This window comes from Cyanistes caeruleus, chromosome 17, assembly GCF_971803275.1.
Source record: "Cyanistes caeruleus chromosome 17, bCyaCae1.hap1.1, whole genome shotgun sequence".
NCBI lineage: Eukaryota > Metazoa > Chordata > Aves > Passeriformes > Paridae > Cyanistes > Cyanistes caeruleus.
Genome location: NC_141717.1, coordinates 13,596,060 through 13,612,093, shown reverse-complemented (window position 1 = coordinate 13,612,093; position 16,034 = coordinate 13,596,060). Strand labels below are relative to the sequence as shown.

Here is a 16,034-nt window from a genome sequence, read left to right as displayed (position 1 = left end):
GATGTGGTCCCAAAAGAGCCGAGTTTCTGTCATAGGTATCTGTTTTGGAGATGCTCTTCATTAGTGCCTCTGCTTGGTAAAGTGCTGTGTGAACTGCTGAAAGCCTGCAGCTGGTGGTGTATGGAGGAAGAAGGATTTAAGCTTTCTTCTGGCTGCTCCATCCTTTTTTATTGAGCCTTTACCTCTGCTTCAGGGGATGTGAAAATTGAGAAGCGCATGTTCTTCCTGGAGAATAAGAGACGGCACTGGAGGTCCTATGACAAGCTCTCCCTTCTCCCACCAGTGCTACTGGAGCAGGAATTCTATGAGCAGAAAGTGAAAGAGATGGCAGAGGTGAGTGATAAGAGCTGCTTTGATCATGTGCAAATCTTCAACAACTGTCTAAGTTTTGGCCCTAAACGTGAAAAATCTGTCTCTTACAGAAATTCAAACACTGAACCAAATATTGAATAACTGTGTTTTCCCCTTCCCTACCTGTTAACACACATGTCTCTTCCCAAGTAACTCAATTTTAAAGGAAAGAAGCCAAGCACAGGATTTTGTATTTACTTAAATATGCAGCTGCTCCTTGTGCAAACACCATTCTGGAGGGGTTGTTATGAAGTGGTGAAAACTCTACTAATTAACTCTTACCTCTAATTGTTAGCAGGCTTCTCTGCTGCTTTGGGGCTTGTAGTTGCAGTGCAGTGTTGGTGGTGAGTAATGGCCAGGCCCAAGGCAGTGTGTCCACTCACTCTGCCTTCCCCAGGCTGGCACTCCTGTGCCTCCAGAACAGTTTGTCCTGTGCTGAGAACTGGGTGTTTTGAAGCAAAACCTGCAACACCCACTGCTGTGTTGTCTTCCTCTTCTAGGCTGAGGAAGCACTGAACTCACAGCTCTGCACCCACAGTCCTTTCTAATGTAGCTCCTTAAAGATCCTTTTTTCTTAGGCAGATGGAGAAGGTCTTTGAAAGAAAAAGCTCGTGTTCTCTGGAGGGGCCCATTGGGTGAGATCATCTCTGCCCATGGAAACCTGAACCAGCAGCTCTCCACAATACAGAATTTGGTTCTTTGTTCTTGCTGCCTTTGCTTCTCCCATCTGCTTTAGCTGAATCATAAATAGCTTAATGGATTGTAGGGATGGGCTGAGTGATGTTACAAGCAGACAAGCGAGCCTTTTATGGTGGTTTGTGAGTCCTGATATAATGTAAATGAGTGGAGAATTGGAAAATTGCTTTATCTATTCTGTAAATACAGATGCACATGTCTCTTGCAGCATGCAGACTTCCTCCTGGCTCTGCAGATGAATGAGGAACAGTATCAGAAGGTCAGTATCTATAATGTTATAAGTTGAGTTCAGCTTATGCACAGACACTGTTTTGTACTTCCTCTTTCACAGATTCTTTTTAGCTCTGGAATGGAGCTTTTCTGAAGCTGCATTTCACTGTGCTGCTTTTGCTGAGCTGGCAAAACCTGTGTAATGTGTGTTGGCTGGCTTTTAGGAAAGGTAGACAGGAGCTGAGGCCAGCAAGACAGTATTGATGCATGTAATGATCTGTAGCAATTCAGCTTGTATCTTCACTGCTCAGAACAAACATTGCAACAGAATAGCATCAGGTTTGCTCTTGTTCTTGCATTATGGCTGTATAAAACACATCCACTGTTGTTGGAGCTTGTCCAGTGGGAAGGACTTCCTTGTTTGCCAAAGGAATTCTTTAAAAACCTGAAAATCAGCTCTTCCACTTCAGAGAAAACGTAGAGGAACAGTTGAGCAGCTGTGCATTACATTTTGGTTTCAATGCTCATTTGCTTTTCAAACTTTGGAAAAGTGGGCTATGCTTACTTTTTAGCTGTGGCAAGCTTCTCCACCCCCACAGTTAAGAGGCCAAGACAGGGTCTGCCCAGGCAGATGGTAAATGTTCCTTTAGAGGGTAACAGATCTGAATCTTGGTTTTCCCCATGAGAGTGGTGTGTACACTCAAGCTGCTTCCCTGTGACTGCAGCTTCCCAAACCCAAAATGCTGCTCTTGCCTGTGAGCTAAGAATTATTAATCATTGCATGTTCTGTAGCTTTTTGGAACCTGTCAAGCAGGACATGTAGATACAAAGTGACTTAAAACGGAGTTTCTGGTTGCACTTAGGGGTTTTGGACCACCAAATACGATATTCTAATGCAATGTGTATATCTGTAGCTGTTTCATAGGAGTAATGCTGACAGTTTTTTCTGGTTTGCAGTTGTGTGTGTGTGTGTGTTGCTATAGCTATTGATGTTTTGATTCCTCTGGTGGCTGCAGGACGGGCAGATGATTGAGTGCCGCTGCTGCTACGGGGAGTTTGCCTTCGAAGAGTTGACTCAGTGTGCAGATGGTCACTTGTTCTGCAAGGAGTGCCTAATTAAATATGCTCAGGAGGCAGTTTTTGGCTCTGGGAAGGTAAGGATTTCACAACTGGACAAGGGGGAAATGGGTAATTGCTGTTGGGAGATGACATTGCTCTTTGTATAGTGTTGTTGCTTAAAACAGATGTAAGTGCACTTCCCAGGAAATATTTGAATGGAGTGGTGTCCTGAAATCTAAGCCAGTCTTGCTATCAAGTGAAGCCAACAACTTCAGTGTGATCTTTGCACAGGATTTCAGGGTTACTAACCTCCATATTTTTTTTTCCCTTAGTGCTTATCAATTTGATTTTACTAGGAAAAATTTCTACAATGTTCATAGTATATTAATAACTTGTTTGGCTTTTATTTTCTACTAAATAAACCAGTGGTATCTGCACAGAGAGCACTTACCTCTGACTTGGCCTTTCTCCTTCTACCTAGGAGTGTTTGTCCTTCATAATGTCACTATGATCCCAACTTAATTGTGGGGTTGGTTCCTCTGTGGTACTACTAACCTCCTTAGTCTCTGATTTAGCTAGCAATTATCCTGGTACTTAGCTGAGCTATAAACCAGTCATTAACCTGCTCTGAAGTGTGCCTGCTCCTTTGCCTCAGGATACGATGCTCAAACTGTGGGATGCTGTTGTACTCTGGGATCCATTTCATGTAAATGTATAAACTGGCAGAGGTATTTTATATGACTTCATTGAAAAGAATGTAGTGTGTGAGTGCTGGTTCTCAGCAAAGACTGAACAATAAGACCGGGCTGATCTGTGGTCACAGAGGACTGGGAGTGAATTGTGATCCTAGCTGGCAACAGCATCTTCCTGCCCAGTGTTTGAGGCCTGATTTGTTTAATAAGGTTTGTTCTTTTCATAGCAAACCCATTCTCTGGCAGACATCTTAGGCAGATTTAGATGAGGTATTGGGAAAAAAAATGTTATTGGGAACTGGCACAGGTTACCCAGAGAAGTTGTGGATGCCCCATCCCTGTAAGTGTTCAATGCCAAGTTGGACAGGGCTTGAAGCAAGCTGGTATAGATGATTTTTGAAGTCCCAAAACCTGAGTAATTGTGAGGTGTGCCGACTTTAGTTCTTACTCTGTCTGTGAGACATTGATTTGCTTGGAAATGATCTCGATCCTGAGTTGCTTTTTGCTAATGTCTGAACCTGAGCTCTCTTTCCAACCCCAGTCAGAGCTCAGCTGCATGGAAGGCAGTTGCACGTGTTCCTTCCCCACCAGTGAGCTGGAGAAAGTGCTTCCAGAGAACATCCTCTGCAAATACTACGAGCGGAAGGCCGAGGAGGAGGTGGCTGCTGCCTGTGCAGATGAGCTCGTCAGGTGAGTGTCCCACAGAGAATGCTGCACTTACTGCTGTGGAAAATTGTTCCCTGAAACCCTGTGTTTGTGCTGACTCTGAGATAGGTAGCTTTTAAAGAGCTGGATTATAAATTCAGACTTCTGCCTTCCCAGGTCTGTTTTTATTCTGCCTTTGACTAGGAGCAGATTAAAATTCAATAGACTTGTCTCCCCCAAGATTTGCTTGCCAGCTCTGTGCTGATCCACTAAATTACATGGTCAAAAGCAGTGCTGAGCATATAATATTTTGATTGCAAACGGGGAAGTGATTGAAGAAATATGAGCAAAAAGGCAGCAGTCAGCACATCCTGGCAACAGGCATTGGGGTTGGCAGCCCTAGCAACTTCCACGCAGCTATTTGACTAAATCAGCTTTCAGCAAAGCTATGTTTGGCACTCTGCATTAATGGCATCTTGTTCTGGGCTACAGGTGTCCCTTCTGTAACTTCCCAGCTCTACTGGACAGCGATGTGAAGCGGTTCAGCTGCCCCAATCCCCGCTGCAGAAAGGTAATTGGGGGTTACTTCACATTTGGTCTCTTCTGGAGTGTTGGCAAAGAGAAGTGGGAGGACAACTCGCCCTTCCTGGTAGCAGTATCTCACATGACTGCAGCAGTCAAAGTGTTTGCTGGATCCTACTGATCTTCTATAAAATTGGGTGCCTGGACAGGTGAATTTCAGGGCACTGTTGATAAAAGAGAGCAGGAGTCCTGTCTTTTCTTGGAAGATGTTGGCTAAAAAAGCCTAAAGGTGTCAAAGGTTGCTGTCTTGCATATACAGAAATGTTCTGGTTGTACATGGAACTTTGTGTTTCTAAGTCAAAACCAAATTCTCTAATCTTGTATCTAATAAAACTTCTGAAGAATGAGCTTGGAACAGCCTGACATGCTATGTTTGAGGGAATTGGTATCTGCATTTTTCTTTTATGGGATATGCTGAATACAGATTCAGTTGGAAGTGACAAAAAAACTTGTTGGAAGAGCTGGCTGAGATGTCAGCCATTCAAGGCAGATCTTTGTGCTCCCCCCAGTTGCTAATGGCCATAACAGGAGAATCATCAGGCCATGTTGGGGGGTGGAACGGGGAGAACTTGCTGTTTCTACACCATCAGTTCTGGGGAAAAACAGAATCACAGAAATGTTTTGCAGTCTCCTGAACAGATGCAGGACCCTGCTTGCATCTGGTTCCAGCAAGGGAGGGCAGGATCAGTGCTTGCCATGAAGCTACAAGGCCTCTTGCATCACTGTAGCCACAGCAGTGAATCCTCATGAGATCTGAGATTCCTGCTAATCACTGAAATTCCTCCTGAGGGCATTAACTTGCACTTGTAGCTCCCAGAGCTTTGGGTTCTCTCATTGATGTGGTATCACCTTTTGCCTGTATTGAGAAGCCAATAGAAGGTTAAATGCTGTTGTCTGGAGAAGCTGAAGTTGCCAGCATTGAACTCTGCAGTCTGGTGTGAAAATTGAGCTTACTTCAGAGGAGAAAGCTGTTTATGGACTATGCACAACTCCATTTTAGAGCCTGATCTCCAGATAGGTTCTGTTAACACCTACTCTTCACAATGGGGAAGGGAATGTAGTGCCGATGGATTGTCCCAGCGTCGGAGCAAGGAGTTTTGCTAGGCACTAGGTGGCAATGTTGATTCACATTTAAATCTCAGTTTTTTCTAACTGTTTTTGCAAAAGCCGAGTTGTTTTCAAAATGTACATATGTCAGCACTACAGAACAGAATCTGGGCATGAAAAACATGAACCCTTCAATGGGCAAAATGAATTGAAGTAGCTTTCTCCCTAAAATGTGTAATGCAGCAGAGTAACCATGGTAAGAGGGATCAGTGCTGAAATGTTCCTTTCCTACTGCTTTGCTGTTTCATTTCCTTCCTAGTGTACTGCCTGTTCCCCCCCTCCCTGGGGTTACAGCATTCCAGTGGGCTGGATTTCTGGTTTCCTGGACAGCTTGTGTTGATTCATTAGCTGAAAATCTGCTGAGTAGCTTTGTGCTCTTCTTAGAAGTCTTCAATGACTTTAGGATTTGTAGTCGAGGGTGAGGAATTTGGATAGCAGGATGTGGTGTCTCACAGCATCAGCTGCAGTGGTTCTTCATATTCCTGCTATCTCCTCTCTCTCCAGAATGAAGAATTTCAGTTAATGCTCTTGCTTGCAGGAAATGGTTGCCCTAAGGGAGGAAAGGGCTAATCTAGGGAACTCCACAGAGGTTGGAGACGATGCATTGGCTTTGCTAGCAGTGCCTCTGGCAGACTTGGTGGTGGTGATGACTGATTCTGGAAGGAGTCCCTCTCTGCTTGGAAGGGCTGCACTCACACAGCTGAACCTAAAGCAAGGGGAAGTGTGGAAAGGGGAAGGTCAAAATGTGTCCCTCCCAAAATCTCAGAGCTCTTTGAGGGTGGGGAGAGGAGGACCAGATGGTGGACCTGTTGTACCCCTGTGCTCCATCACTTGGATCCTTTGTCTGACTTTGGGAGTTTGTGTTGATATCCTCAGGGTCTCCATTAACTCTTGCAGGGAGGTTCATTCGTATCTGGGCCAGCTATGGATATGTTGTAATGCAAGTGATGTGAACCAGCTGGAAACCTTCACTTTGGCTGTGTGTCTGTATGCTGGGCTCAACAGTGAGAGCTCTTGTCACTGCTTGTGCATCTCACTTGTAGTTCCAGTTATTTGTACCTTGCAGGGACCAAAATGTGGCTAATTGTAACTTGAGCAATGGGCAGAGCTGCCCTGCCTGCAGTGAGTGCCCAGCTGCACGGGGAGCATGCAGATGAGCTGGCACCATCTGCCAGGGCCACTGTGGCTCCAGCTGTGTAGTGTCAAGTTTGGCTCCTGGTTAGGTGGCCAGGGCTGGAACCTTAATATGACAAACAGCAGGGTGGAGGAAAAGCTTAGTTAGCTGGGGAAGAATGTTGTCTGAGCCACCCTACAGATGCATTCTGTGTGTGTGCAGTCGATGCTGGGGCAGAGGCAGCTTTCACTGAGATTTGGCTGAGTACTGAGGTTTTGCTCTGTAATAAGCTGCTGACTGCACATGGAGCCAGGCTTCCTGGGGACAGGAGGGTTTTCCAACCTGCTTGTTTGGCCTCCATCTTGGAGGGATCCCTTCATGGAGGCAGCACTCAAACTTCTCACCTCTAAGGATGCACATTTCTCTTCCCAGCTCTACAGAACAACCCAAAACTGGCAACTGTGGTAAGACAAGGAAAAGCACATGTTGCTGGTTGAGTTGTGCAGCACTGGGAGGTGAGCGTGCACTACTGCATGGTGGGGGAAGTGCTGCTTTCCACCAGAAAAGGAAGTCCATCCTCTGTGCTCAGCCTCCCTCCTCCCAAGACCCCACAGTGCTGAAGACAAGGCTTTTGTTCCCAGCTGCTGCTGCCGTCCCTGGCGCCGTGTTGTGGGAGAGGGAGATGGTTTCCCTTCTTTGCAGTCTCAGCACAAAGCACTGCAGGGCTTTCAGCCAGCAAGAGATGGGGAGCTGAAAGCTGCCGTTGCCATGGAAATAATGCATGCACAGAGCAGTGGAGAGCTCAAAACCCCCAGCACTCATTTCATAGCCAGGCCACATTGCAGGGACTCACATTTCCAAGACTTTTCCTTAAAACTCCTTTTCACAGCATGGAATTTTTATTGCTTTATGGTATCCAATTGTCTGGGTCAGTGCTGGCTGGGGGTAAGAGGTGATGGCATGTGGCTGCATGGTGTGGGATGGCATTGCCCTTGGCCTGGGCAGCTGCCATTCCTGTGCATCCAACAGTGGGTTTGAGGACTGCCTTGAGTATTGCTGTCCCTAGCTCAGATGGATAAAATCTCTGCTCTTTTGCCTTTCAGCTTAGGCTCTCTGGCCACCAACAATCCTCACGTGTTTTAATTAGCAGCACTGAGACTTGGCGTTTTAGGGCACGCTTTTTTAAGTTGCTCTGTGTCTCGGGATTGATTTGGAGGTGCTGGCTAGGAGCAGATGCACCCAGCTGCTTTTAGCCTTCATTTTCTGCTGGAACTGAGACAGGTTTAAACTTGCACCAAGCCGTGCCTGAACACGGCCGCTCTTAGGGCACCACCACCACTGGTAACGAGCGCGAGTCGCGCTGTGCAGTGTGCATGGCTCTGAGAGGAGCAGTCTTGCTGAAATAAATTACTGCTGAAATAAATTGATATAAATACTGAAATAAATTACTGCTTGATGAACAAGACCTGCAGTTGCAGAAGCGGGAGAGGGAGATACTGTGACACCCATGATCTCTGTACCTGGTGCAGCAAGGCACATGCAGCTGTTTGTGGTTCAGAGGTGGGTAACAAGGCAATCCGGTCAGGAGTGTTTTATAGAGTGCAGGGGGATGTGTTTGTGTAATCCAGCACCCAGCAGCAGGGGTTGTGTTCAGGATGACACAGCTGTCCAAGGATGTCATCCAACACATACCACAGGGCCCATTACTTCTGTGCTAAAGGCTGGGCCATGCTGCCCAGAGCTGCCCTGCCTGACTCCAGATGTGCTGTGGGTTTAGGCTTAAACTGTATCAGGATTTGTAGCTGGCAGGGTTTGTGTGCAACATAGAAAAAAAGCTTGTCCTGATTGGAGAAATTGAGCTTGTCCAGAATGCCTCAGAGTAGGATATACATATGGAGAATTACTTAATTCTCCTTGTTTTGCAACATGTTTTCCCAGCTGTTGAAGTCTGCTGTCTCATTCAGCTTCCTGACAGCAGCGCAAACATTTTGAAAGTCCTGTGGCCCCATCTCATTTTCTGTTCAGACTTTCTTATTGCTGTTATCCATATGTTTTTCCTTGAGCCTGTTTATTTAGATTTGATTGTTGCTTGGAGCTTAGCCCCACAGCTTTAGTACAGAGCAGAGCCTAAGGCGGCATGTGCTGGGGCAGATCTCTCACTAATTTCTTGGTGGCAGTGACCTCGAGTCCCAACTCCTGTGTTCAAATTCTCATTATCCTGTGTCTCTTAAGGAAATTTGTTGGGACAAGGAAGAGGAGGAAATGTGGTGTGAACAACCTTGTTACACTTTCATAGAACTACAGAATGGTTTGGGTTGAAAGGACCCTTCAAGACCATTCATTTTTACCCCCCCAGCATGGGCAGGGACACCTCCCAGTAGAGCAGGTTGCTCAGGGCTCTATCCAGCCTGGCCTTGAGCACTTCCAGGGATAGGGCTTGGCAACAGAGCACTCGTGCCTGTGTCCACTTGGATCTGGAGACCTGTCTCCCACATGTCCATGTCAGCAGAATTCTCTAAGCTATCTTTTCATGGCTCTGCCATCTTCCACCTGAGCACTGCATCCCTGACACCTCCTGCTCTGGAGCTCTTGGCTGCGCCCTTTTTAAGCTTGCAGCGTGCATGGGAACTCGCTGGGCGCTCTCGGTGCCAAAACCACAACAAATGGCGAGTTTCCGTCTGTCAGCTCTGCTCAGCCCGGCTCAGGCTCTCCACGGCTGGGCAGGCGATTTTCATTTTTCTTCCATAAAAGGACATTGAAGCTCGGCTGCAGCAGCGGTGCCGGTGCCGAGCCGCAGGCAGGGCGAGCGCAATGCTATCGGAGCGCGGCTCATTCCCCATCTCCGCAAAGGGATGGGCCGGAGGGAGGGACCAAGGTCGAAGGTGGGGTTGAGGTAATTGTAGGCAGCAGATAACACCCCAGTAGGTTTTATTGCCAGGTTCTAAAGGGAGATAGATAACAGGAGAGAGCTCGTGGCAGAGCAAATCTTAAAAGTACAGTCCCGTGGAGGACGCGCACGTGCGCTGAACGCTTTGGGCTGTCCCATTGAGGCGGGGAGGATCAGAGTGCTGGGGAGTGCTGAGAGTCAGGAGATCTTCTCAACCCCAGATTTATGCTGGGCAAGATACTTATCCTGGGAGGAGACTACAAAGGAAAGCCACGTGCCGTGGGTGCTGTCTTACACCTTGATTTTTGCTTGTGTGCTTGGGCTGGGCAGGAGCAGTTGTAAGAACTGAGTGGTGTCTGCAGTAAATTGGTCCTAAATGCCCCTTTCCAGAGAAGCAGGCGCAATAATTATCCCCAAATCACTGCTTGCCAACTTGTCACCCTTTGAGACACTTAGGAAAGGGCTGTAGAAGCTCTGACAATACCCCACCTGGAAAGAGGGTAGGAGTAGGCTGGGTTAAGTGCTGTGGTGGGTTGGAGAGACTCCATCAGTAAGAGCTCAGGTGCTGCTGCTGCTTTAACAAGGTCAAGTCTATTTATGCAGTGGTATGTGGAAATGCTTCACTTGATAAATGAGTCTGACAGAGGAGAGGGTGAGGCCCAGCCTGGAAATGGACCTGAGGAAAGAGGTCAGATTAAATGGGGTATCTGTCTCAGGGAAGAAAGAAAAAAAAGCTGCTGAAAGCAGGAACTCAAGAGTAGCCCCTTTAAAAATGGACTGTGTAAGTCAGTGCAATTTTGAGCAACAAAGCTTACTCCTGTGCTTGCATTTTGCCTTGTACAGCAATATCCAGTTGGTGAAAAGCCAGTTGAAAAGGCTGTTCACTGACCAGTGAGTGCCTCTGTGTCAGGTCCATACGAGGTAGCAGGTTCCATTCATAGCTTTCTCTTTTGCTGAGGAGAGGTTCACAAGTACTGAGTACAATTTCACATGGAGGTGGAAATTTACGCTTCAGCATCTTGTTTTAGCCTTTTGTCCTTCGACACAGGGAGCCTACAACTGTTTAGGGAAAGGGAACACTGAGAGAAGCAGCGCACCTGTGGTGGTCAGTTCTGGTTTATGATAACTGTCTTTGGAGAAAAGTGATGGATTCCATGAGGAATTGGGTAAGAGCACCTGAGTGGGTTGTGAAAGACTGTTGACTGCCTTGAATGTGGAGAATTGGTGGAGTGGCCTCGTAGCCAAACTCCTGGGGCTGGAAGGACCCTGAAAGCTGTAGTTGTGCTGTGGCTGAGGTGAGCTGGAAGCTTTGCCTTTTCCTCCTCAATCCCTTTGATAATAAAAAGGACCCAAGAGGGTTTTCTTCCATATCATGCAGACAAGAGTGGGAGTAATGTAACATGGTCACACTAACATCAGGGAGAAACCCTAAATCTCTGTATGGACCAGAGTGCTCAGGTTCCTTTATTTGTTTGATTTTGAAGCAATGAAGCAACTTTGCTCAGTCACTTGTCTGTCTCCACAAAAGGGTAGCAGTGCCACCGAGTGTTCCTGGGACTGCTGTGAGCTTGATACAGCAGTTTCAGGTTAAAACCCTGCCTAGTGTATTTGCAGAGTGTTGGAGCAGGGTTATCATTTTGCTGCTGCAGTGGAAATGAATGTTGGACAGGATGGAAAAAGGCTGTTCCCAAGGCAAATTAAAAACATTGTTCTGACCTTACTCAAAAAGCTGTATCTTCCTTCTCTGTCCTCCCCCTCACATTCCTGTCATAGTAATCACTGATCTCTAACCTCAGCTTCATCTGCCACAGCTAACCACTTAAAAAATGCACTTAAAAAACCCATACACCTCATTTTGCTGTACCTTAGTGCTTCCAGGGCAGAGTTATCTTTGGAGGGGCGTGAGTCAGCAGCAGAGGTTTGGAATAGCATCCAGTCAAGGCCCTGATGACTCCTCGGGCCAGAGCCTGAGATGGCCTAACTTTGCTCAGGGAGTGTGGGGAGGTGTTTTGCTTCTCCTTTCTGTTTTCACATAAACAGATTTCAGCAGATGACACAGTCATCAGACTTCCTGAGCTAACACAAGGCTGCTGCAGACGATGGCCATTCTGGAGGCTGTCAGTGGAGTTTGTTTCCTAATTTGGTCACAGTGTGTTCAGGCTGGCTTGCTTTCCTTTTTTCTTGTTTCATTTTTTTCTTTTTCTTCCTTTTTAAAAACACCCATCCTTTTCTCTCATTGTCATGGAGGGGAAGCTGTTTGTATCTGAGAACCTCCAGCTCCTCTCACTTCCTCTCCACAGAGGAAGTGATACTTGAAATGCCCAAAACACCATGCAGTTCTGAAGCTGATCTTCTTTTCTTTTTCCTTCCTTTCCTATTCTTCCATTCATCTCAATGAACTGGGTTTTTATGCTTTCTGGGTATCCAAACCCTTCATGCTAGAGGACTTTGAAGTAGTTTAAGTGTCAGAATGAGCTGAGCTGCAGTTAAGTTATAACATTGATAAGCTTATTGAAGTTATTGAAATATGTATTTCAAGAGGGAGTGACGTGTGATTTCAGGTAATGGAAAGAGCACGTGTGTTGCTTTGTACATCATCACTCACAAGAGGCCTGGTACCATGTAGGAAGCCAAACAGAAGACCTTTCAGAGTGAGTTCAATTGTCTTACAAATCTTCCTGTAGAAGATCCCTGTTTTTCAGTGTTGGACCAAGTCAGCCCCAAACCAGCCACCTTCCTGACATACAGAGACACTTCAGCCCTTCCACCTTCATGTGAGTTCTCATTCAGCAGGAACAGGCAAGCATCATCACCAGGCCTATAGACTCCTTTATTGCTTTTGGTTCTATGCTGGGCTTGGCAGGAAAAGGAGAAAATAAAAGGAAAAAAACAAGTTCCCAGGTGTTGCAGTTGAGGATGCAGTTCCAGCAGCATTATTCAGTGTCATGAGGAGGATTGTGTGCCTTAGGTAGGGGTGAAGATGTTGCTCTCGGGGGAGCTGCTGTCAGTTGGAGAAGATTCCCAAGGCATGGAAGCCTGGGGAAATGCTGGGTTACCTATTCAAACCCAGCTCTATTTTAGGTTCGTAGCACATGTCATAAACAGCTTGAGCAGAGCCTGGGGTTAAGGTGTGCCCAGAGCAGATGGATTAGTGGCATTAAAGGTTTGGCTCTAGATGGGCAGGTATGGGCTGGTCTCAGCAGAAATTCTCTGCAGAGGGGAAACTTGTGTGTGTCATGTGTGGGATCCCAGGTTACCACTGACCTCCAGAACATGAGTAACGGAGAAACGGGAACACCAAGTGGTGAGGCAGTAGGAAGGTGAAACACAAGTTTACTTCTAATTTAGTAAAAATCACCTCTGTGTGTCATTCCTATTTGCATATTATCCTCTAATTAGCCATGACTGATTCACCCAGCACTTCCACCTGAAAGGAATGATATGTTTTGAAGTTTATGTTTTATAATCTCAGTAGGCCAGCAATTCTACTCCTCTTCTCCTTTCCCCTTCCAGTGTCCCCCAAAATGCATTCTCTTATTGCTTTTAACCTTCATGCCTCTTTTCTTCTGCTCTCACTCTGTTACTACTCTTGCATTATTAATGGACTGTAGCAATTCAGCCAGAACACTGACATTACTAATTACTACTTGTAGCAGAGGAATGGGGAGCAAGATAGAAACTGGGTCAGGAAATGTTGTCATCATAAAATGATAGCATCAGAACTGTTTGTATGGGCAGGTTTGCATTGGAAATGCCTCCCTCACCCTGGAGCACACCTGTGCACACTTAGCATGCACATCCTCTTTGCTTATTTGCTGCGTGCAAATGGGAAAAGCATCTCATGCACAGAGAAGGGTTAATGGACCTGTAATTTCTAGCAGCAGAGAAATGGAGTGATGGGTTGTGTTCTGCCTGGCAGCACTTCAAGCATCACAAAACTCACGTGCTCCTTGTTGCTGTAGCAGGAAGCCCCTTCCCCTGCTGGTGTCAAAGGCTGAGGAAGCAAAGTGGCTGCGTTTATTTTTGCATTCAGCGAGAGCCTGTCATGCTCAGTGTGTTCAGATTGTCCTTGGTAGCACCAAGGGCATCCTACAGCAGCAAACAGCTCACTCTGCTCCATGTGAGAGAATACGGCTGCTATTAAACCAGAACATTATTTTAGGGATGCAGCAATTAACCTGTGAATATTGGGCATGAGGAATTGCCTGCTTCTGGTTAATGGAGCTGTGCCTCTTCACTCAATTGGGCAAAGCATTCGCTTGGGATTCTGGCATCCCTTGGAGGGCTTGTGTGAACAGTTGTCTGTTGTGTTGGCTTTCCCCTTGAGAGGGGGGCACGTGTGAGGATGGGAGTGTCATTGACTGTCAAATGTATCAACTCTCATGGTGACAGTCAGAGAAGGTCATCTCTAACCGCACGCCGTCCTCTTTGAATAGCCAAAACAGCTAAAATGCATAGGTCAGCAGTAAACTACAAACCCAGAACTGATCAGTGTGTGCTGGCAAAAGACAAGTCCCTCTCCCAACAACGTGCTTACAAAGAAAATAGACAAACTGAAGGCTGATCCCTCCCAGAGGCATAACTTTGGTTGCTAGTGATGAGAGCACATCTCTGGGTGAAATGTCTGGCTCGAGGTGACAGATTCCTGAGAAGTCTCTTGGAGACAGCGAAGGGACCATGTGTGTCTTCCCTCTCCGTGCTGCTGATCCCAGAACGTGTGACTGCCTGCCCGTGCATCAGGTGGGAGCCCCTGTTGTGGATGGATGTGGGGACACATCAAAGCAGCCGGAGCTCGGTCCCTGCCAGGCGGTCACGCATCCCCATGAACTTGAATCTGCTTCATTGACATTCCCAGGAAGGCGGGAGGCCAGCGCAGGAGCAGCGTGACTCCCTCACAAGTCAGATGGTAACTCACACAAAGCCAGCTCGATATTTAGGCTGGGCAGACTTGACAATATCCCCTTTCAAAGATTATCCGTTAAACTGTTCTAGTCACACACCGCCTTTGGCGCCTGCCTGAGCCTTTTGTAAGGATGAGCAGTATTTAAAAGAGAGGCTGGCTGCTCTAATCTCTGCTCCGTGGGCTGTAAAACCTATCCTGCTGTAGCTCGCCAACTTTATTTCTCTTACTGATCGTAATAAGTGTAGGGCTCTTAAATCCTGGCTCATGTTTTATCCGTGGTGCTGGTGGGGCTGTCTGTTATCTCAAAGTGAGCCCAAAGCAGAGCTTTGCTGGTGCGTTTGAGGGAGAGCAGACGTTCCCATGAAGTGGGAGCTGGTGATAGGCAGTAATTTCTACTGTATTTAATAAAGCTGTTGTGAAGCTGGAGAGGTCTAGAGTTTACAATCCCAGTGTAGTTCTTTTTTTAAAAAAAGGCAAGTACTGATTTGCCGCTAAAATTGAGCATTGTCAGTGAGGCAAGTACTCTGTCCAAAATTTCATGTGCGCGTATTTAATTAAAAGGCAAGAGGGTTAATGAAGCTTTGAGTGCATAAGGCCTCATTCCCTGAATTTAATTTTCTTTAATTGCTCCAGAGATTGAAATTCCCAGCTGTGGTTGTCCCCTAACATGTGAATTAAGGAACCGGAAAGGGACAATTTGATTTGTCTCATTCAGTGCCAGCTTCTTCCCCTTTGACTGAATTTTCATCTTTTTGGTTGAAAAGGAGCTAGATGAAAATCCTTAAGTCAGTGTTTCAGCTTTATTGTAGAATTGGCAAAGCTGTGACCTGCTTATGCTTTGGACACTGGGAATGAACTGAAAAACAGGGAGTGTTTGTGCAGATTGTGTTACTCTTCCCTAATGTATTGCAGAAGATCACAAGCAAATACAGTTGTTATTCTTTTCCCTCTCCAATACCTGTCATTGCATTCAGGATTGGTGGGGTTAACAGAATTACATGGCACAGCCCCAATCAAACCAGGCTTCATTAGTGTGCAGTTTCAAAATTAAAAAAATTTAAAAGGGTGGTTTGGGGCTTTGCTGCTTATTGATAGGGGTGTTGGAATAGTGGACTTAGCCCTCTGTGAGTGTCAGGGTCTTTTTGTGTGAGTTCATAGTCCAAGTTCTGTCAAAGGGCAAGGCAGAAATCTAAAATGCAGCAAATTCATGGACTGTTGAAATGATCAGTGATGGGGAAAAACCTGTTCCTGACTTCATTGTAGCAAAAGCTGATGTCCCTTGCTGAATGCCCTGTATGTGGTGTGCTTGGCCTCTATTGTGGCAGTTGCTGTTGGATATTCCAAGGCTGCTGTACAATTTTGTGTCTTAATGGGATTGTTAGCAGCTCTAGCCTTGACTGGGTGGTTAATAGTAAAGGAAGCTTCAGCAGCAGCAGAAGACATCAGGGGTTAATTTAATGCACACCTAACCCTGGAACAACAGCAGCAGCAAGTATTTGGGGTTTGCCTTTTGGAGGTCTTAGCTGTCAGGAATTCTTGGGAATATATGTAATAACATCCCCCTTGATCTGGTGGAGACTTGCCCCAAGCCCCTAGCACGTGGTGCTGGTAGATAAGCATCCCCTGCCTGAACAGGTATTTCAGAGCTGTCAGGCTCTCCCAGGTGGCTGCAGCTGTGGTTTTTATGGTGGTTCTTGCAGTGCTTGTGGGGGGATTGTTTTGGATGAACTGTGCTTTGCTTTCAGGAAGATATCCTGTCCTTCCTTGTTTCTGTGGGACAACCCACCC

The 16,034-nt window shown here is 46.5% G+C and overlaps 1 protein-coding gene across 12 annotated transcripts in view; it reads left to right on the top strand.

Annotated features, from left to right (window-relative positions):
* The window catches only part of RNF216 (ring finger protein 216), an 84,747-nt gene that overhangs the window by 35,502 nt on the left and 33,211 nt on the right, over positions 1–16,034 (top strand). For all 12 annotated transcript variants that reach the window (XM_086853947.1, XM_086853945.1, XM_086853946.1 and 9 more), the window contains 5 exons: positions 194–333; positions 1,256–1,306; positions 2,274–2,411; positions 3,550–3,698; positions 4,146–4,224. In XM_086853947.1, the coding sequence (XP_086710073.1) occupies positions 194–333; positions 1,256–1,306; positions 2,274–2,411; positions 3,550–3,698; positions 4,146–4,224 (557 nt within the window). The remainder of the gene's footprint in view (positions 1–193; positions 334–1,255; positions 1,307–2,273; positions 2,412–3,549; positions 3,699–4,145; positions 4,225–16,034) is intronic.